The sequence below is a fragment of the Bacillus rossius genome, chromosome 3 (genome assembly GCF_032445375.1).
Source record: "Bacillus rossius redtenbacheri isolate Brsri chromosome 3, Brsri_v3, whole genome shotgun sequence".
NCBI classification, from domain to species: domain Eukaryota; kingdom Metazoa; phylum Arthropoda; class Insecta; order Phasmatodea; family Bacillidae; genus Bacillus; species Bacillus rossius.
In genome coordinates, this window is record NC_086332.1 from 62019612 (window position 1) to 62040955 (window position 21344).

The 21344-nt window shown below is 36.6% G+C and overlaps 1 protein-coding gene across 3 annotated transcripts; it reads left to right on the forward strand.

Moving 5' to 3' along the window:
- The first annotated feature begins 343 nt into the window (after positions 1-343).
- LOC134530780 (polycomb group protein Pc) lies at positions 344-16495 on the forward strand. Of its 3 annotated transcripts, none has more exons than XM_063365967.1 (8): positions 344-431; positions 1011-1171; positions 5231-5274; positions 6827-6968; positions 7606-7714; positions 11010-11260; positions 12069-12278; positions 14943-16495. In XM_063365967.1, the coding sequence occupies exons 2-8, from the start codon at positions 1106-1108 to the stop codon at positions 15420-15422; spliced, it is 1302 nt and encodes a 433-aa protein (XP_063222037.1). In that variant the 5' UTR covers positions 344-431; positions 1011-1105; the 3' UTR covers positions 15423-16495. The 3 variants fall into 3 exon arrangements, with proteins under 3 accessions (XP_063222037.1, XP_063222036.1, XP_063222035.1); XM_063365966.1 differs by having other exon boundaries at positions 409-427; XM_063365965.1 differs by lacking the exon at positions 344-431 and adding an exon at positions 834-928.
- Positions 16496-21344: the final 4849 nt, after the last annotated feature.

Sequence of the window (21344 nt, forward strand, 5' to 3'; positions counted from 1 at the left end):
TTGGTTGCTATTTGATGGCTGACGGATAATGAAACCATTGAATGATGATACGTAACATCCTCTCTCTCTCTCCCCACCCCCCCTTGCCATAAAAATTTTTACTCCTTTATGTCGGGGCTTATGTTGGGGAGTGCATTACTTCGAAGAGTTAATTTACGTTTCAGGGTAATCCACATAGGTCACATTAAGGACGAGCAATGAAGAAATTTTTTTTTTTGTCCAAGTTAGTGCAGCTTTCACACAAAAAGTGTTGTAAATTTGGTTATTCATTTTTATGAAATCATGGTGGTAGGCTACGACGGATGCCTAAAATTTACAATTGCAAGCCTTATCTTTGTGGAGCTGGAAAAGAAACCATTATGAAGATTTTTAAGCTAAGTTAGCTTCCGCAATAAAAGCCCTGTAACTCGTGAACTGGAGCACATAGGTAGGTACGTAAAAAGCAAAAAAGAGCTTACTGGCAAAATACCTTTAAGCCCCGTACAACCATTTAATCATAGAGTAAAATTAGAATAAAAATAAAAACAAGTCATGGTATAAACATTTGGCTTAGTATAAAAGCTTAAGTGGTATTTCCGTAACGTCATACAACGTCATCATTTACTATATTTTTAAAATTAGTGCAACATAGCCGTAGTTAGTTGTTTTGTGCGGAGTGGCGCTGCGGTATTATATAATAATAAAAATTAAACAATCCATAGTAGCAACATTCAGCTTGGTTTAAATGTTGAAGGACACCTCCCTAATGTCTTATAGCGCTAACATACGGATGACACGTCACCAGGAGTCCACTATAAAAGCGGGAATGACGTTCGAATTTTTTTTTTGCTTGTGAAGACCGATGAGGGTTTTGCGAGCGTTGGAGGGGGAAACAGGAGAGTGGAGGGGATATTTATTTACTCGACGAAAAGAGGGGAGAAGAGAAACGGTAACACTGGCGGTGCCTACGTTGTTTGGATTTGGTTTGGGTTAGGACTTTTACTTTCATGTCTGTTTGTCATTGATTCTAGGAATTGCAGCTGCTCTACCTGGCACCGTGTCAGTATATCAGTAGCAGATTATAAGTGACTTTAGCTCGTGAGATACTGACTGACACGAGTACGAAATGGAGTTGCCTATTGGGGACCGTGTATACGCTGCCGAGCGGATCATGAAAAAACGTGTCAGAAGGGTGAGTGTGACTGTTTACGTACAAGCGTGGTGTTGTTATTTGGGTATTGATGCTGTATCTGTAAGCATGCGAGACCTCAAATGCTTTCATTACTGTATTGTCCTCAATACTGTATGTACTCAAGATTATTGACACAAGTTGTGACGTTAAGTTGTCTGTAATATTTGCAAACCTTAATAGACCCTACTATTTTTTTGTTGTAAAATTAACAGTGTATATGATACATTTGAAAGTACTTGTGTTATTTGTTCCATATCACATATACAAGTTTATCCTTGATCCTGATGGCAGGATCATATATATAATGATCCTGTGGTACAGTAATATGTTTACTGGTTTAATTTAGTATGTCGAAAGATCCTGGTAAAAAAAAAATTGAATATCACAATACAAACAAAATTCTAGTCTTATAATATTTTTTTTTTTCTCGTATTCAGCTTACAATTGTAATTCATTGTTATATTACAAGTTTTTTTTCTGTTCTGGAACTTACTAAATTAAAGCAGCAAGCGTCATGTATCACAGGATCAATGTATACAGGATTATTTCATCAGGATCAAGGGATGTACTTGGATAGCCTATATCATATGGAACTTGAACCCAAATATTTAATAGTTTTAAAACAATCACAATAAATTAGCATGACTCGCACAGAATAAATATGCAGTGCAGGGGTGCAACAACTAAATTTCCAAAGGGGGGCAATATACCTTTTTATAAAGAATCATCGATCCCCCCTATTGAAGTGGGGGGTCCGGGGGTCCTCCCCCGGGAAAATTTGTGTTTCAAGGTGAAAAATGGTGCTATTTAAGCAGTTTTATTATCTAAAAATTGATTACACAGCACTTTCTTTTCCCCCGTTTGCCCCCACTTCAAGGTTTCGGACGGGGGGCAAGATACCCTTGCCCGCCGCCCCCCCTGTTGTTGCGCCCCTGATGCAGTGTGCTGGGAATTTGTTTAAATGTTAAGCTGCGGGATATGTGTGTCTGCCAGAATGTTATGAGGGGTCAGCTATTAAAATAAATACGCAGTATCACACAATATATAAGTTTTGAAATCATCATAAAGTGCACCACGACCTGACATGACCACACTCATCGGCATCAACAGATGACTTTATATTTCTAAACCTTATCCATTTGACATTTATTCTCTTTAGTGGTTCGTGTTGAAATGTAGTATCCTACACAACAGAATCAACTAACGAAACAAAAAAATATATATATATTTAATGAAAAATAAAACCGTATATTTAAAATAAAGTAGCTTAAAATTTTTCACTTCATAGAATATATTAAACACATAAAAATGTATAACAACCAACATTTAAACATTTTATTATTATTATTATTATTATTAACTAGCCAAATCATGCATTAGACAACTAGCTTAAAGTTTACCAAACAATGACATTGTCATAATTATAATTAGGTTGTATAAATTAGTTCAGAGATCAAAAGATGCAGGAATAAAAACATTTTAACTGTAGGTAGATAAAGATTCAGGTCCCAACCCCACTATATTGTGCACCAAGTAATTTTTAATATTTGGCATTTTGTATTAATGAGCTCTTAATTGGAACACTTTGATCTTAAATAGCTTGCATTTATGCTTACCTAGAGCCGCCTAGCATGAATGGGAGTCATGTCCGCAGTAGTGCTAGTTGCTATGCCGAAAACTGTATGGATGGTTTAAAAATGTGGTCACATGTATGTATCATTAAGGAGTCTGCCCTGTCAGGGGAGTTGGTAAGGTGTGATGATAATTGTGATGCTTTGCTGGTGCTTCTAGTGCAGTATTGCCTCTAAGCGTAAGGCTCTGAACTGGCATAGAGCAACTGTGAGATGTGAGCAGTAACCATGACATTGCAAGGCGGAGAAATGAAGTCCTTTGAGTACTTTCAAGAATCTGTATCATATGTTCCGTGCCAAAAAATTATTCTGAAAACACACAATTTAGACATTTGCACCCTCCTAAAAATACAGTTTAAAAACAAAATACGGAAACAGGACTACTCTTTTGCTCTCGACATATTCTTAAATGCTTTTCGTATGCCGACACCAGTCAGATGACTCGAGCAGTTTTTGAATTGCATGTTTTTTTTTTTTTTAAGCTGTGCACACAGTATGTGTGCCCAGGTAGGCGGAGCCTTTAATATGTCATTTAGTAACTGTCCACATATCTTCTCTTGTCTTTAGCCGGTGAATTACCGTACATCATTGATGTCTTACGAATTACATCCAAATGATGAGACATCAGCTGATGTGAACAATTCACTGGCAACTTGCATAATCTTAAAAAAATTATGAACACTTTAAAATACAATTTATTTGGTGAAAGATTTATTATCAGGCATGCCTGTTAACCAGTTGCATTTCAGAACTGTGCAGTGGATGTGTATTGTTTGTTAACACAAGAATGAGGCAGAAAAATAATAAGTACATTATTTCATAACATAATAATATAAGTGAAAAAAGTTCCATATGACCTGTTGAAACACACTATAAAAAAATTAACATAGAACAAATAATTATACAATAAAAAATTCTTCAAATGCATACTTTCTGTAAAATGGTATGCAAAACACACATGCCTCTGGGTTAGAAAATACTAGCAGGAAAAATACTGGATCAATTTGAGCATCATTCAACAACCAAAAATTCAGTTTGGTCAATAATTGTAACATCTATATATATGAAAATGTTTGTTTGTTTCTTTGTCCCTATGCATTCCTAAACCTTTCATCCAATTGCAATGAAACTATGCACACTTGACCTTTGAAACACGGGGAAGGTTACTGTCTAGGTGAGAGAACGTTCAGTAGGTTGCGCGCTAGTTGTATCGGATAATTACCAGCAAATATTTTATGACAGTTCATCTTTCTATCGTCCGAATAATAATGGTGGCGTGCGAGTTGTATCCATGGTGGGGTGTTTGTTCCAAAGTTGAAGTCAACTGGTTAGCAATTGAATAGCAAAACAAATCATAGCTGTATAAAGACATACATATAAAAATGAATGTTTGTTTGTTCTGTATGCGTTCGTGTACCATTCAGCCGATTGCGATGAAATTGTGATGCATGCCCGCGAAGGTTTCTGAATTAGTACAACCGTTTAACAATAGGTGACATGCAAATTGTTTTAAAAAATTTGTGTATGTATTTCATATAATTTAGTAGCAGTTCTTGTGTTTTCGGTATATGAGTGTGCACACATTACAGAAATGAATTGAATCAGATACAAAATGTGGCATTTGAGTTCAAGTGTGATACAAACACAAGTTGGCTTGCAAGTCATTTCAAAAAATGTGTTTATTTCATATAGTTTTCCAGTAGTTTGTGTGTGTTCAGTTTATGAATGCCCATACATCATGACATTTTAAATTAATTAAATATAAATGCAAGATAGAGCGATATAAAGATAGATAGAGGGATAGCAATGGATAAAGAGATGGATGGAAATATAGAGGCATTAATAATTATACACACACACACACACTATATATATATATAAATATATATATATATATATATATGCATGTATATATATACATATATGTATATATGTATGTATATGTATATATAAAGAGAGAGAGATAGGTAGGTAGGTATATAGCGCAGGAGAGAGATAGAAATATATTTAGCTATAGATATAGACAGATATAGAGATATAGATAAAGAATGATAGAGATAGAGATAGAGAGATAGGTAGAGAGATAGATAGAGAGATAGATAGAGATAGAGAGAGATAGATAGAGAGAGAGATAGAGAGATAGATAGAGAGATAGATAGAGTGATATATATATATATATATATATATATATGCAGATGCTTTGTATGTGTACCTACTTCAAACAAATAACAAACAAAAATTAAATGAGCCATTGCATTGCATGCCGGGAATTAGCTAGTACTTTATAATTTTTATCAATAAGATTTGAGGGTTGAAACAACCTAACAGCTGCTGTTAATTGCTTGTTACCAGTCAGACTTGCCTTGTTTGTTTATTACATTATGATTTTTGTTCAAGTTTGTAACAGGTAAGGGTTTCTTTGTTTCAGGGTCGAGTGGAGTTTTTTGTGAAATGGAAGGGTTGGAGTCAGAAGTAAGTACAGCTAGAATGTTAACAAAGGCTTCTGCAGTTGTATGTAAAATATATTTTTCACTTTACTACCTATTTGATTGACTTATGATTGCTTTTAACCCATCAGTGGCGACTAAACTGTTCCCTTTAATGTGTCTGTTTATTATTTGTTTTTCTTTTTAGGTTTATATTGTGCAGTGTACAGTTTTAATGAAAGAAGGTGTTTTTAATAAATTGTGTGTAACAGATTTTGATTGTATATATGAATTAGTTAAGGACTTCTGGTATACTGTTACTAACTTCAAGGGTAAAGATGTTATCTTCTTGGTTACAGTGGCCTTAGAACCACTTTGGTTCTGATTCAGTAACTGTGTTGGGATTTATGTTCATTTTTCAAACCATCCACTGAAAATTGCATGTGTAAGAAAAGGAATTAACTCATCTGACTTGATGTTTCTTGACCTTAAAGATCAATAGTGGGACTTCTGTTAGTTTGAATATTTTCAAGGAGGCAGCAGAGTTTTAACCAGGGTTGAAGATTATATGTTAGGGTAAAAGGAAATGTTCTTATTTCAATAACAATTCTCATTTCGTTCGGACTCACTTTTATTTATAACCTAGTCAAACTTATGAAATAATTATGTCTTTGCTGTGTAGAAGTAAGCATATCAGTTACATCCATCATAGTTGGTCAACCCAAAATAAAGAATATGTTAGTGTTTCTATTATACAATAATGAAATATGTATTGAGACCCGATTCCAACATTTTGGATTTTGTATTTTGTAATTCAAATTAATGTGAACCGCTGCAACCTTGGATGAGCAAAATCTTGGATAACACCAAAAGAATAAGAAAACCATTTGGTTTTCAGTTGGTCCAGTGGTATAATTTTTCGGGGTGATGTTTTTCCAGCTTTTCATCAGTGTAGATTCTTTCACTCCATTTCGTGATTTTCTGAACCAGTAAATGACATCTTTGAGGTTAACTTTTTTTTTTTTAGACTTTTGACAATGGTTAGATCATTTTCTACATTCACAAGAAAGAAATTCAACCGTATTTGCTGTTAATGGAGTTTTAGGTTGGTCTGGTTAATACAAAACCCTGAGACACTATTGTAGGTATTACTATTGGACTGCTTCAGTATTCACACGTTTGCATTTTGCACGAATGGTCAAAAAGGAAGGCATAAATTCAGTATGAATGTAAAATTATAATTATGAAGTCTTAGTGCTGTGGTTTCATATTAACAAAACTTAAAGAAATCAGAATAATAAAAATTGTAAAATTTTAAAAGTAATGTTACAGAAAAATTATCATTTCTACAAGGTTAGTGTGATTTGGTAATCTGTATTATATAATTTGTAAACTAACAAATTGACAAAATTAAAATTATTTGCGACAGATCTTGTTAACAAAGTTGGAATCACGTGACCATTCTGTATTCAAAAATTGCCAATTGGAACGCTGCCTTAGTTCGCCATCAACGCACGCAGGCTGGCTCACACTTGTTCTGGCTTCAAGAAGCGGTTGCACTGAAGAGCTGCGTGACGCGGGAGACTGGCTGTCTGCAGGCACAGCACGTGGGAGCCCGAGGAGAACATCTTGGACGGGCGGCTCATAGAGATCTTCGAGCAGAGCCAGCGGGGAGACCAGGGCGCCCACCACGGGCGTCGCGCGGGGCGCAGACGTGAGGCTTCCCGCTTCACGCGCAGCGTGAGTCTCCAGCGGCAGCACTGGATGTGTTTGCTCTGTTCAGTACGAGTAGGTTGCTGGAGTCGTTCTAAACCACCGCGACTGCAGTTTTTCAATTGAATGGTGTGTACTAGTTAAAGGTAGCTTCAATACAACCCTTACAATTAATCTGTGTTGGCTAGCTAAAATGCGAGCCCTGAATCAATTTTCATGCACTAGTGCTTTTCATTTTTAACGGGATTTCAAATGTTCGTTTCGTGTCGTGTTACAGAATTTTCGAAACCAGAGATTTGCAAATTAAGGAACACTTATATTTTAACTGGTTCTGTTTCATGTAGTTTTCGTAATTCTTTGGTGGATTTGAAAAAATTTGAATTTAGTTTGAAGTGTTAGTGGAGGTGTTATTCTGGCTAAAATGGAAACAAACTCACAAAGCACAGCTGCAGTAAAGTATCGATAAAATCAATTTCATCAATTTAGTAGTAACTTAGAATTGTGTGTTGTATGTAATGAACCAATCAGTGTGTGTGTGTGTGTGCAGCAATCAGACTAGCTCAAAATAAAACCAATCTGTTAATTTTTTTTTAGCAAGTCCTCAGAAACTGTAGCATGTGTCCAGTGTGCTAGTAGATGGTTCTGAGATGCAGTGTATTTGCAGGAGGCTCAACAGCAGCAACAGTCAAGCCTGCCGGAGGTGGAGGAAGCTACCACGAGTGGTGCGCCGTACCTCGACCCCCCTGACACTGAGGATGAGTCCAGCCAGCCTCGTAAGGGCAGAAGTGTTTAGGGAGGGGGCAAAATATAGTTTGAGTAGTGTCTCAATTAATCGAGCTTTGATTAACCGAGGTTGGTTCCGTATTATCCGAGCCAACCTAAAGCGCCACTACCAGCAATGACTGAAACATTTTCTTGAGGACCAAGAAAATGAGCTAATTATTGTTGAAAGCCTTAAGAAAATTTACCTCAAAGATGCCATTTATTAGTGGAGTGATATGAAATATGCAATTTACACTAAATGATACCACTTGGCCAACTCAAAACCAAGATGATTTTCTTAATATACAGTAGATCCTCTTTTTTACATATTTCAAGGGACCCGAAAAAATATATGTAAAATGCAGGAATATGTAAAAAGTGGGAAATGCTAAATTTTTTTAAAATTAATATTTAACCGTTATAAATACCATTATAAGCAGATAGTATGCACTAAACAAAGTCAAATGTTACATATACTCAAGTTTTACACAATAATAAGCACTTCATTATCTCAGACAGTAAAACAAAAACAACCTTAACAGCACTTTAAACAAAATTGTTAATAAAAATTGTTACTATACAATAATTACCTTCAATATCACACTTAGTCAAATACAATCAATCTTACTTAAAGCTTCTTGAAGAAGTCTGAAATGTTGGATTGTTTTGAACGGTGTCTGCACAAGTGCTCAATGTCCACCTCAAGTTTGTGCAGGGTCGGAATAAGGTCTTCAGCATTATTGAAACTAGACACAAATTTTTTTAAGGTACACTCCGCCTGAGTTGCTTCTGCCTGCATTGGAATAGGTTCTTCAACATCTTTGTCTTCTTCGCTGTCTTGACAGTCAACAGAAGCATTTTCTGTCAGATGGTTGTCGACGATGTCATTTAAGTCTTCAATTTCTGTTGTTACAACATCACTGTCTACTTCTACAAAGTCACTAAATGACACACCAGCTTGCAGTTTTGCCACTTCTTCATCAAGTTGATCATTACTGGATAACTCTTCAACAGCAGTCACTCCAAAAGAAAAGAATCCAGCTTTCTTGAAACAGTTAGCTATAGTTTCTGGCTGTACCTTGTTCCACGAATAAGCAATGTTATGAAGTGCATCAAGAACATTGAACTTCAAGGTGGTGGGGTCTTTTCCAGATTCCAGCATGCACAGAGTAGTTTACCCTGTAGTTTACCTTGAACACATGAATTATGCCCAAGTCTAAAGGCTGCAGGTGGCTGGTGCAGTTAGCAGGAAATAAGACCAACTTTAGGTTCCTCAGCTCTATGTGATGTGGATGTGCTGGACACTGGTCAATAAAAAGGACAATTTTACAGTTTTGGCTTCCCATTTTCGCATCCAGTGCATGTAGCTGAGATTCAAAAATGCTACTAGTCATCCAAGCCTTCAAGTTTGATGAATACTTTGTGGGCAGTGTTTTTATGTTCCTAAAACATCTGGGATTCTTACTTTTACCAATTACAAATGGTGGCAGCTTTTCACTACCATCTGCATTTGTCGCAAGAAGAACGGTAAGTCATAATTTACTGTTTTTTCCTCCATGGCAGCGTTCTCCTTTAAAACTGAGTGTTTTGCTTGGCATCACACCATAGAACAGTCCAGTTTCGTCTGCATTAAATACATCCTTTGATGCGTAGTCCAAGAGATGATGACGTAACTGCTCAGTTTTCCATGTTTCAACAGTTTGTGTTTTCACACTTTTACTTTCGCCACATATTGTACTGAACACAACATTATTTCTTTCTTTGAATCTGCAAATCCAGCCATTAGATGCTGTGAAATCTTTGAATCCTAACCTATCAGCTATTTGTCGTGCTTTCTCACGAAGTAAAACACCACTGACGGGAATGTTTGCAGATCGTGCTTCAGTAAACCACTTTTTCAAAATCTCTTCCAGCTTCTCGTAAGTTGATGTCCGTACATACTTTCGCTTATTCGCGGTCGCTGCCCCACATTTAACAGAATTTTCTTCCACTGTCTTGCGGTTTTTCAAAATCGTGTTCAGTGTTGAACACGAAATCTTAAGTTCGTTAGCAAGAGAAACTTGGGTACCCACGTGCGCATCATAGCATCTCAAAATGTCCAGTTTTTCTTTTGTTGTGAGAGTTTTTCTTACACTTTTTTCGGACATCATGAATACTCCCGCACTACAAAATTATTTATTTCAGATTTTGGGCAAATATTTAAATAAAACTAACCCAACACTTGTATGAATTGGAAAAAAAATGTAGCACTATCGTTGCCATGTTCGGAATTCACTACTGCCAACTGCTTCCAGAAACGTAGAAATGTTTTTTTTTTGGGCATTTGTTAACACAAAATCATTTATTAAAATATAAAATAACATTTACATTTTTATAAATGATTTACGAATTTTATTTATATTGCTAACACAAACAGCCATTTTATAATTTTAAATCACTAATATTAAGTTGCCAAGAAAAACTTACCTTCAACTAACCATTGAAGTGAAACTAGCTTGACCACACACACACCAAGACGCCATTTTTTCCGGAATTAATTTTATTTAAATAATTTTAGTACACGCTCAGTAATCGAATCTATAACTTTTAATTTTAAGTGCGTATATAAGTTTATGTATAAATATTTAAACGTATGGCACATTTCGTTTTAACTTTACCTATTGTTTCCGCATATCACAGAATATTTAGACGTATGGCCGTATAGTTTACCGTGGTACAGAATAAAATTTCGAAGTGAAGGTTGTTTTGTTGTTTACAATGGCAAATGAAGGTGTCGCGAGTACGTGCATGGACGTATTAGAAATATGTTCTAATCATAATAATATTCACTTTATTTTATAGTGTTCTTTCTGAAGGTATTCTCACAGATGCTGCGCTGTTGCAACGTAAAATACGGGAAATGCTTCCGCACATAGCGGGAAAATAATGCATTAATACTATAGGGGAAATGATGGAGCAAATAAAAAAATACGTTAACTACGGGAAAACGCAAATCCCGGGTACGTGAAAAAGAGGTTCTACTGTATTCATGTTTATCCTAGATTTTGCTTACCCGAGGTTGCAGTGATCCACAGGAACTCAGTAAATGGAGAGTCTATTTTAATAGCAACCCAACAAAAATCATGATGTGGAATGGAGATAGAAGCTGAGTCTTAAACACGACAAGGTTCAACCACTGAAATGAAATAGAGCATGCGATGATCAGTCCCTTTGCCCGATGCTTAGCATTTTCTTTACCATTCTTGTATTGAAAATAAGTTATTGAAACTCCTAGCTTGTTGACGGAGATGTGGGTAACGGGCACAGCGTTCGAGGAGGAGCGAGCTGCCACCCCGCCCCCGCCTCCCGAGCAGAGCGCCGACGCCCGAGACGAGCCGGACGAGGGCCAGGAGGGGGGCCCGGGGGCCAAGCGCAAGGCGGAGGTGCTCTCCCAGGAGTCCGGGAAGATAGGCGTGACCATCACCACCAGCCCGTCCAGCAGCCCGCCGCCGGCCAAGATGCCTCGCCTCATCCCGCTCAGGGCGCCCGGCTCCCCGCAGTCCCTCGACACACCCCAGGTGGGCCGTCCTCGTGCATGACACGTCGTTACAGAACAATTTTCGTACATGTGATCATATTGGTGGTAGTAATTTCGTAGAATAGTATTGTTTGGATTTTTATAAATTTTAAGAAAGATAAAAAATAAATATGTGCTTTACACAGATGAATAAATTACCGTACATTGTGTTTGCCAACTGCAGAGTAAAAACATTTCGTTAAATTAGAGAATACTTTAAACTGAAATACATACTATTGTTATTTTGTAGTCTGATTTCCAGGAAAAAGATAAATAATTTTATTTTAAACCAGAAAATTTAAATAATAAACTATTGTTTTGGTGTGAATTAATAAAGAAGGAAAAAGCACAAAAATGTCTCGCTGGGAATTTAAAAACCTTTCATTTCGGAGGCAATTACAACTGTGAAATAGGGATGCTTTAATGGAAAACTTTTGAATATTTTAAAGTTTTCCGCTTATTGCACGCACACAGGCCTTGACTGCCTAGTAAGATTGTTTGTGTGCAACATTAAAAAACCTTTGGGCTGCAGATTCCGGGAAGTTTCCTCTGCAAATCCTACATATTTGGAAGGGAGAAGAATAGGACTGGTGCTTCAGTTATATGCCGCATTTAAGAATTGTCACAAAATTGTCACCCAATAAACAGATGATGTCAGTCCAAGTATGCTGAAGTGTATAAAATACGTATAGCCTACAGCCTATATCTGTCAATTTTTCAGTTCTTATCTGAAGTGAAGGTTTTTGATGAGTTCCCTGCAGCTTTGTGGTACAATGTGATACGTGAAGGCGTCGTATGTTTGTGTGCAGCTGGTGGCGGAACCAGTGGCCAGGAGAGCCTCCACTTCTAGCTGCAAGTCAGGAGCGGACGGCACGGAGGGGGAGGAGGAGCCCGTAGCCATTGTGAAGCCTCCGTCCCCCGCCACCTCCCCGCCCCCTGCTCTCGCACCCATGAGCCCCCGGCCTGAAGTGGCCCTCCCCATCGCAGCAGTGCCCACCAGCCAGCCCGCCCCAGACCAGGTTCGTGAAGCAGCAGCATGTAAGCTGTACCGGAGAAAATAAAAGTGCTCAGTTTCAATTGATCAATTGGGGAAGTAGCGAAGTACAGATGTGGAAATGTGGGCATGTAGAAAAAGTTGTCTGGGAAAATGAAATGTAATAACTGTTCATTCGTTTATGGGGTTATTGAGAATCCTAGATTTTCATAGAATTATGAAAATATATGTTAATATTTTGCACTTAGAAATTTTTAACATTCAATGACAAGTTCTCCATCAATTTTTACCAATGAAGGTGTATGTTTCTGCACTATGCACTGTTTGTGCTGTTTCTGTACTAAGTATTCTATGTGCATGATCATCATATCATCAGTTTGAGTTTGTGTTAGTTTCATGACATTGCTACTCTCATGTAAGAGTGCAGATATTTTCCTATTGGTTCAATAAAATGACAATAGTGTAGTTTTCAAAAGCAACTAAAAATAATTACTAATAAAAATTTTAATATGCCATGTTTTAAAATGAACTAAAAACCATAAAATAATTTCTGTTAGTCTTATAGATATTCAAAACCCCATTCATATTTTTAAAATCGTACAAATTTTCCCAAAAATTTTTGATTGTAAATCTATAGTAGCTATGATAATACTGGTAATATTTAAAATGAAAAACATGGTACGCATGCAACAAATAATTGATGTATTAATATTTTGATTAAGAACTTTACATAATTTTCAGTCGAACTATTAATACATTAATGTTTAACATTTAGAGAGTATGCATTAATTAGATAACTAATAAATCAATCCTTATCATTTGCAGTAAAATAAATTTGTTAATCAGCTATTAATACATAAATTATTGTTTCTCAACTATCTAAGGCATAGTGATTGATTTATGTATTAAGATTTTGACTATCAATTTTATTGCACTGCAAATGATATGGATTGATTCATGAGTTTTCTCATTAATACAGATTATCTACATGATTAACAAAAATGTATTTCATGCACCCTATGTTTTTCGTATTAAATATTACATATTAAAAATTCATAATCACAAATTTTTGGGAAAATTTGTTGATTTTAAAAATATGAATTGTGTTTTGAATATTTATGAGACTAAGAGAAATTATTTTATACTTTTTATTAGTCTAGTGTGTGTAAAATTTTGCAATCAATTTTAAACAACTTGATAAGATAATGACAAAGACGTGCAAATAATTTTAGGTTTATTTCAGTTTCTTTTCATTTAAACATATTTGAAATTGAAACATTGCAAATGAACAAAAGAAATCAATTTTTTAAGTTTATCTGTCAACAAGAAATAAGCGGAATTGAAGTCTCTAGCTTATCGAGAAGTTTCTTTCAAATTGATTATTAAATTGGTACCGAACATTGGCCTGTAGTGTAGTGTTTGCATTGTGTTAATAATTTTAAAAGACATTTTCTAATGATAGTGACTGTTTATTACAACAGAGTTTCTAATTAATACTTATAATACAACCATTATCAGTTGTTGTAGAGCACTATTTCCGAAATTTTTTGGGTGGAACGCATAATCTTTGGGTGAAACAATAGAGCGATGGTGAGGTAAAAATGTGACTTCAATATTTTCACAGCATGCCGTTTCCTTCATGCTACCATCGTATGTTTTCGTTGAAAACATCTATGGACTTCTTGTTTGAATTAATGGGTGGCTGTTGCCCAGGGCTGCCAATGTTTTGGGTGTATAACTATTAGTCGAAGGAAAAAAAAAGTCTTCTCACACTTACCATGTAATCATGCTGATGTGGCCACCACCTGGTTACCAAGGTTCAAGATTAGTAGTTTTCTCCTTGGCATATCTAATTTGGTTACCATTAATAAAAGAAACTTGTTTTTAACTTAGATATGATTGTTCACTTACATATAATGAAAATAATTTACGTACATCAATGTTTTTTAGGAATAAGAACAATGGACTTTTCGATGTATATATTTATTTATAAATATGAGTGTCAATATTAACTAGGACTTAAAAATTTTTGTGACTCGAGTTTGTCTCTAATGAAAATTTGGTAGAAAGCTCTAGCTCGGCTCAGTTTGGTAATATTTTTTCAGTGTTTTATTCACTCAGCTAGTGTTGAAATTGGAGGCTTGCCCATTAATTTATAGACAATAGTTTCATTCTTTTAGGAAGATGTACACAGTAGAAAATGAAAATAATAGGGCTTTACATTGAGTGATTATGCACAGAGGTTTGACATGTTCAGGCACCAAATGTGCACTCTTAAATTATCAATCTGGGGTTGAGATTGAACCTATGGTCCTCACCACGTAAGCGCGACACTTCAGCTATCACTGCCACCAAGGTCCGGCCACTCCTGCCACACAGAAGGATAATATTGTTTTTTTTTGCCCTGTTGTGGCATTTGGTTGCTCAGTGTTATTTGTGTACAAGTAGGTACTACTGATACAATAGATTTAGTATTAAATTCCTTTATTGCAATTTATAATTTTTTGTTGTTTAAAAAGAAGAACAAAAATTCTGCATGGATACATGCTTTATTAATACAATATTACAATTTTTGACAAGAATTGTAATTCCCATGCCTTCGCTCCTGAGCTAAGTATTGTTTTGAAGAGAAATGCATCTTCTTGATGTGAATGGCTGTTGTGAACGAGTGTGTGTTGCTTGTGGACAGGACGCGAACTCCGCGACTGTGGCACCGCCTGTAGCGCCGCCAGAGGAACACGTGGAGGAGGAGCCTCAGGCGGACCTGGGTGGCGGTCCACCGGCCCAGGAGCAGGACGAGGCGGGCAAGCCTCCCGAGCCGACGGAGTCCCGGACCGAGGCGAGCGAGGAGACAACGAAGGAGACGACCGAGGGAGGGCCGCCGGCGGAGGAGGCCAAGGAGAAAGATGGCGCAGCGGACGACGCTCTGTCCTCGGCCGTGGAGAACCCCATCGTGGACGTGGTGCGCAGCCAGCGGCGGCAGGTTCTGAAGAACCCCGGCGCGGAGTACTGGCGCCGCAGGAACCCCGTCGTCGACCAGGTCTTCATCACCGACGTCACCGTCAACCTCACCACCGTCACCATCCGGGAGTGCAAGACGGAGAAGGGCTTCTTCCGCGAGCGCGACCGCGAGTGCGAGGACTCTGGTGACCAGGCAAGCATCAAGTAACTCACGTCACACTGAGTCGTCAGGATTCTACCTACACTGAGGTTTGTTGTGGGGAAGGCAAAGTGCTAAGGCACATAGCTCACTGATGTCTCTATGGCTAAAGCTCTGAGCTTCCTTTCAGTTCTCATCAGGAATGTGCCTACATGATGGTTCCAGTGGTGATTGTATTATTTATTTTGTGGGAAGTCTGCAGCTGGGTCAAATGCAGGACCCTCCACAGTTTTGTGTGTATTCAGTGAAAATGTTTTTGGACTCATCAGGTTGGCCATGTTAAGGGGCTTGAAAAAAAGGTTGATGAACATGAATTTTGGAATTTTTCATCCAACATTGTCTGAAATGTGTTTTCTTTGAACACGAAAATAGATTGAGTATATTTAATGTAATATTTGATGTATGTAAATAACTTCAAGCCAAACCACTGCAAAGTTTTGGATATGCAGAAGGCACTCAAAATAAAAAGTGGTTTGTAGGCTAACCACGTTGCAAGATTTGGTTTCGTTGCAACCATAACATTAAATAAAATTAGCTTAGTTAAAGTTATCATTACAACTGTCAAGAAACTGCAGTTTGAAAAACTTTGTATTTATGTACATTGCTTAAGGCCCTGAAGCCTTGCAGTGATCTGCCATGAGTACGTGGACCACACAGGTGTGTACTGCATTATATCTGAGGAAAATTAGGACTATGTTGCTTTTAGTTATGTACTTATATTCTGTAGGTTGCCATTGTGTTTTGTCACATACTATGCAATTTTTTTTTTAAATGTTTATTCGGAAAGTTGGTGTCTGTTTCTTGGCTAGGGATTTTAATTTTTATTATTATTTTAGTGTTGTGTTTTTGTATAGTGCACTGCAGTGCAGTGTAGTGATCAACTAGACATTTACTATGGAGATAGCTGATACAAATGTAACTTTTCTTCAGTGGTAAGAAATAACTTCGAGATTTGGATCAACCATGCATGGAATTAAGGCAATAATGTTGCAACACCAAAGGTGTTTCTTTTTATTTTGTAATAAATTAAATCTTGTATGAATTGAATGGTTTTCAGTAAAACTCTCTTGTAGTATTATAAATGTGGTGTGATCTTTTATTTATTGTAAAAACAATGCACCCATGGTATTGGGTACATAATTTTTTTTTTAAATTTCAAAGTAAAACAGAGTAGCATCCAAAGAGTGGCATTATTGATAGATGAGTTTGTTAGAAGGCATGGTATTTGTGATCAGATATACATGTAAATAAATGTAAAACTATTTTAGTGCACACACAACTTTTATTACCTACTTTTAATAGCCGAGAAAGACAACACAAAAAATGGTTTTGTAAGTATACAACCGACTTCACCATAAAAAAAACACTTCCTGTACCAACATGACAAACATTAACACAAACTACTATAAATGTTAGAACCATACATAACAACAATAATCATGTAAACTGAGTCATACATAATAAATTGTATTGTTTTCATCACCCCTCCTCAATTTATCTTCATATCAGACTGATGTATGACTAGCAATTCCCATTATTCCAAAATTTTCCCTATGTTTAATGAAATCTTGACTCGCTAAACCTTTGGTTAGTATGTCTGGCTTTTGCTCTGCTGATGGAATGTATACAACATTAATTACATTGTTCTGACACAATTATTTAATGAAATGGTACTTAACGTCTTTATGCTTTAAACGTTATTGGTCCCAATTCCCTACTGCACAAATACATGACTGATTGTCTTCTAACAAAGTTATAGGTAGAGTCCCGTAAAAATGGTTTTATTTTTCCTTAAATTTCGTTTTGAAAAAATCAAATTTCGGTTTTATTTCGCTGTTTTGGTTTTTCATGTTTACTTTAACTTTTGAGAATGGTTTTATGACCTACAAGTTTTGCTTGGCTAAATAATAGTGGCACGGCGTATACTCGTATACTGCACTCTAAAGTCAACACTATTGGCAAATAAAAATTGTAGGCTTGAAACAGCTCGGCACGGCCCGGTGCCGCCTAGCGCGCTGCCTCGGCACGGCCCGGTGTCGCCTAGCGCGCTGCCTCGGCACGGCCCGGTGTCGCCTAGCGCGCTGCCTCAGCACGGCCCGGTGTCGCCTAGCGCGCTGCCTCGGCACGGCATGTCTCAACTTAGTATTCTTTTAATATTTCTTGCTGCTGTTCTTTGTCCCGTTGACGCCGTATTCACTTGCTCTGCGGTCGTATTGCATTTGCTGAGAAGTGTAGTTACGGCAGTTAAAGGTCACTGATTTTGCTTATCAATCGGCGTAGTGCCATGTGTTCATGTTTACGAGTAGTAGAGGTGTAAAAGTAACGAAAAAAAGTGTACCCGTATGTATTCGTTACTATAACAATTAGTACTCGTTACTATCGTGTCGCTACGTTACTCGTTACTTCTGATACCGCATAACATGCAATGTTATGTTGCAGCAACGAATCGAGTCGTATTGCGTACGCGTACAGTATGACGTCACGTAAATAATAATAAATAGAATATAAACAATTAACAATATTTGATAATTAACAGTTTTTGTTAACCAAGAAACAATTAAATCTCATTAGAGCGGTTTTATTATATTATCTCTTTTAAGATAAAAACAACAAAAAACATGAAAATACGCGATAATAAATAACAAAAACATACATATTTCTAATTTGTAAAAAAATACTTTCTTATAAACAGTAAAAAACTTGGACGACAAATTTCCATATTATACTTAATAAACAAACATCGTTCTTTGTAACGTAAATTCATCGAATATGCGCGCGCATGCATAAAACATACGAAAAATGCGAGTAACGAAATCCAGCCGTGTGTAACGTTTCGTTACTCGAAACTAGATGGCGCACCCGTTACTCAGTCAGTACCGAATACATACGGTTTGCTACACCTACAGCTCTAACGAGTAGGTTGCCAAGCCAGTCAAACGTAGTTGAAAGCATGAGGTTGTTAACTGTTCAACATGAAAGGAAGAATTAAAATTTTATATTTCTCTACAAGATTAATGTGTAAATACAGCGGGTTGAAAATCATGGCAGCTATATTGTGTTGAAAACATCGCCGGTATTTTTTATTAACTTTGTGTTGATGCTCAGGTACATTTTTCTCTTTTTAATTAGTTTATGATTGCAATTACTGCTTTCGTTTCAAATTGTAATGATTACGTGACGGGAATACTGTAAATCATTATTTACTTTCATTACTACAAAGCGGCCATGTTGAAACTTAGAAAAATGGCGATGTGCCGTCAACGTCGTGTTTACTTGTTTTTCGCGATGTCTTGCATGGGTGGTCTAATTCATTATTATCAGTTTTATTTCTCGATGCTGTGCGATTTCGGTGTTTTGTCGCGAATTAAGGTAAATTGCGGTGTTATTTCGCGATATCGCGATTCGCGAAATTTCCGTGTCTCTAGTTATAGGATCACAAACTTGAATACCTAAACCTGCAAGTAATTTCCTAAGCCATAGCATTTCTACTGTTGCTGAAGCCAGAGCTACAAACTCTGACTCTGTAGTTGACAAAGCAACTGTCTGCTGCTTCTTAGTAGCCCAACTGACTATGTCTCTATAAATTTCAAAGAGATATCCCGTTACAGATTTTTGATCTGGTCGGTTAGCAAAATCAGCATCAGCATAACCAATAGAACATCACTGTCTCCCTTAAAATATATCCTTAGATTCAAAGTTCCTTTAAGGTATCTTAGTATCCTTTTCAAACCTACCCACTGCTTCTCTGAGGTATTGGTCTGAAATCGACTGTAAAAATTTACTGCAATACAAATAACAGGACTGGTATTCAAGCATGTAAACATGAGACTGCCAATAAGTTCTCTATAAGGTTTGATATTAATAATACACTTGTTGCTAACATCATAACTCGGATGTTGCTCCAAGGGTGTTTGGACAGGTTTACAATTTTCCATTTGGAATTTCGACAGCAACTTCTTGAGGTAAGAAGTTTGACTTAGATACATGTTTATACCTTCTCTTGTTATCTGTATACCATCCCTCATCTTAAATTCTAATAAGAACTTTCCCATCAACTCTTCAAGTTTATGTAATGAATAGGGGCCTGGTCTTTTCGCGATCGCGATTAAACGACGATAAACGCAAAATCACCGTAAAATAGTTTTTACACGAAATCGCTATAACACAGCGTTTGTACACGAAATTTAGTATTAAAATGCGAAATCGCAGTGTTTTTACGAGAAATTTAAATACTGGGTAAAAGACTTGTCTTGTCACTGGTAAACAAACACCGCAACATGGCCGCTACTGAACATTAGTCATAAATGCACTAAAGCAAACAAAAGCTTATACACGCTCACGTTATAATGTTAAACCCAAAAATATACTGTAAAAATACGCAAAACTACGGCGTTTATTTTCCTTTCCGGCATAATGTTTGGATAGATAAGACAAACAGGCAAAGTTTTAAAGCCTACGCACACAGCTCGGGGCACGGACGTCAGCTTGGAACAGCGATACCGGATAAATACAAAAGCAAGCAGATGATTGGGCGAACGGTGTTTGGAACAGCCTTACGTGAGTGGCCATACCACGTCAGCCGGGGGCTCTGGCATATAGTTGGAACAGCGTCGTAATATCAAGCAGAATATAGGGCGAACCAGGCCATGTGGGGCAGCACAAGCATTTAAAATCGCACCAAAAAGCGGAAAAATGTAAACATTCATTTTCGAATGGTGTGACGATGATGATCATTTGGTCAACAGTGTGTTATAGATTTTGTTAAAGGGATTAATAGTTTTCCAGATTAGTTTATGGTAACGAACTAATAATCAGTGTCTAAATCAAAAGTTTGTCATATAAATATATGTAACCTATTTGTTTAGGGTACTCAGTAATGAGTAGGTTCAAGTAAAATTATTTAACTTAAATAATTTCAGATATATTTACAGTAACACACACACTTTTTTGACGTGACGTCTAATAAATCGATAAACACCAGCTGCACGCACGAAAAAGTGTCCTGTTACGCACATTATTCCGTTACGCTCATTGTATGCTTGCGCCGCATTTATCTCCAATCTCTCTTCCACTCGACTGTTTATAAAGTGAAGTGAAAAGTTAATGAAGTTTTCATTGCTTATTACAAAATCAATTTCGGCAATAAAGGTTAATTATTCTTGCATTTTAAAAATCTGATTACTAGTATATTTTCAAGTCTTTATTCTTTTATTATTAAAATAAAAATGATTCAATTTTATTCATAAAGTATGCAATCATTTCATCAATGTTTTATTTTGACCTCACATTAAACTATCGTCCGTAAACTGACTTTACAGACAACAAATTTTTTTAAGTGAATTTTAGCACCGCTTTTGTGTTTTTAAGTGAATTTTAACACCTCTTTTGTTTTTAAGTGAATTCTAACACCACTTTTGCTCATTTATAATGACGAAATCTGAAAATTTTATTTACCACTTTCAGGGGCACTAGTAATGAATCACAAACAATTAAAAAATCATCAACAAATAACAACATACAAACAGACAGTTAGTTATCTTTTTCATACATGTATGTACACATCTATCAGCATGACACTGATTAAAACCAAGTGATTTCATAAATACATTAATGGCCGGTTTCACCAATGTCCCCTAACTTTTAAGGGCTGCTTAAGGCATGTGTAAGGGCTGCCTAGCACATTGAATCGTTTCACCAACAGTTAAGGAACTCTTAAGTAATCTTAAGCATTCCTTAGTTTAAGTGGTGGAAATCGGGCCCCTAACTATTTAAGCGGCACTTACTGTCACAAAACAAGAAAAATAAAATGGATGCCGTGGAGGAATACGAAGAACTAGCCGAAGATGTACATTTTATTTTTGATATAAATGTTATTGCTGAAGTTGTGGAACATTTTTAAGGTGAACTTAATGTGAAATCCTTTATTATAAA

Excerpts from the sequence above, each read along its gene's own strand:
- LOC134530780 (XM_063365967.1), top strand. The coding sequence starts at position 1,106 with ATGGAGTTGCCTATTGGGGACCGTGTATACGCTGCCGAGCGGATCATG. Across the intron at positions 7,715-11,009 it reads GGATGAGTCCAGCCAGCCTC|CGTTCGAGGAGGAGCGAGCT; the intron begins GTAAGGGCAGAA and ends TAACGGGCACAG. Across the intron at positions 11,261-12,068 it reads AGTCCCTCGACACACCCCAG|CTGGTGGCGGAACCAGTGGC; the intron begins GTGGGCCGTCCT and ends GTTTGTGTGCAG.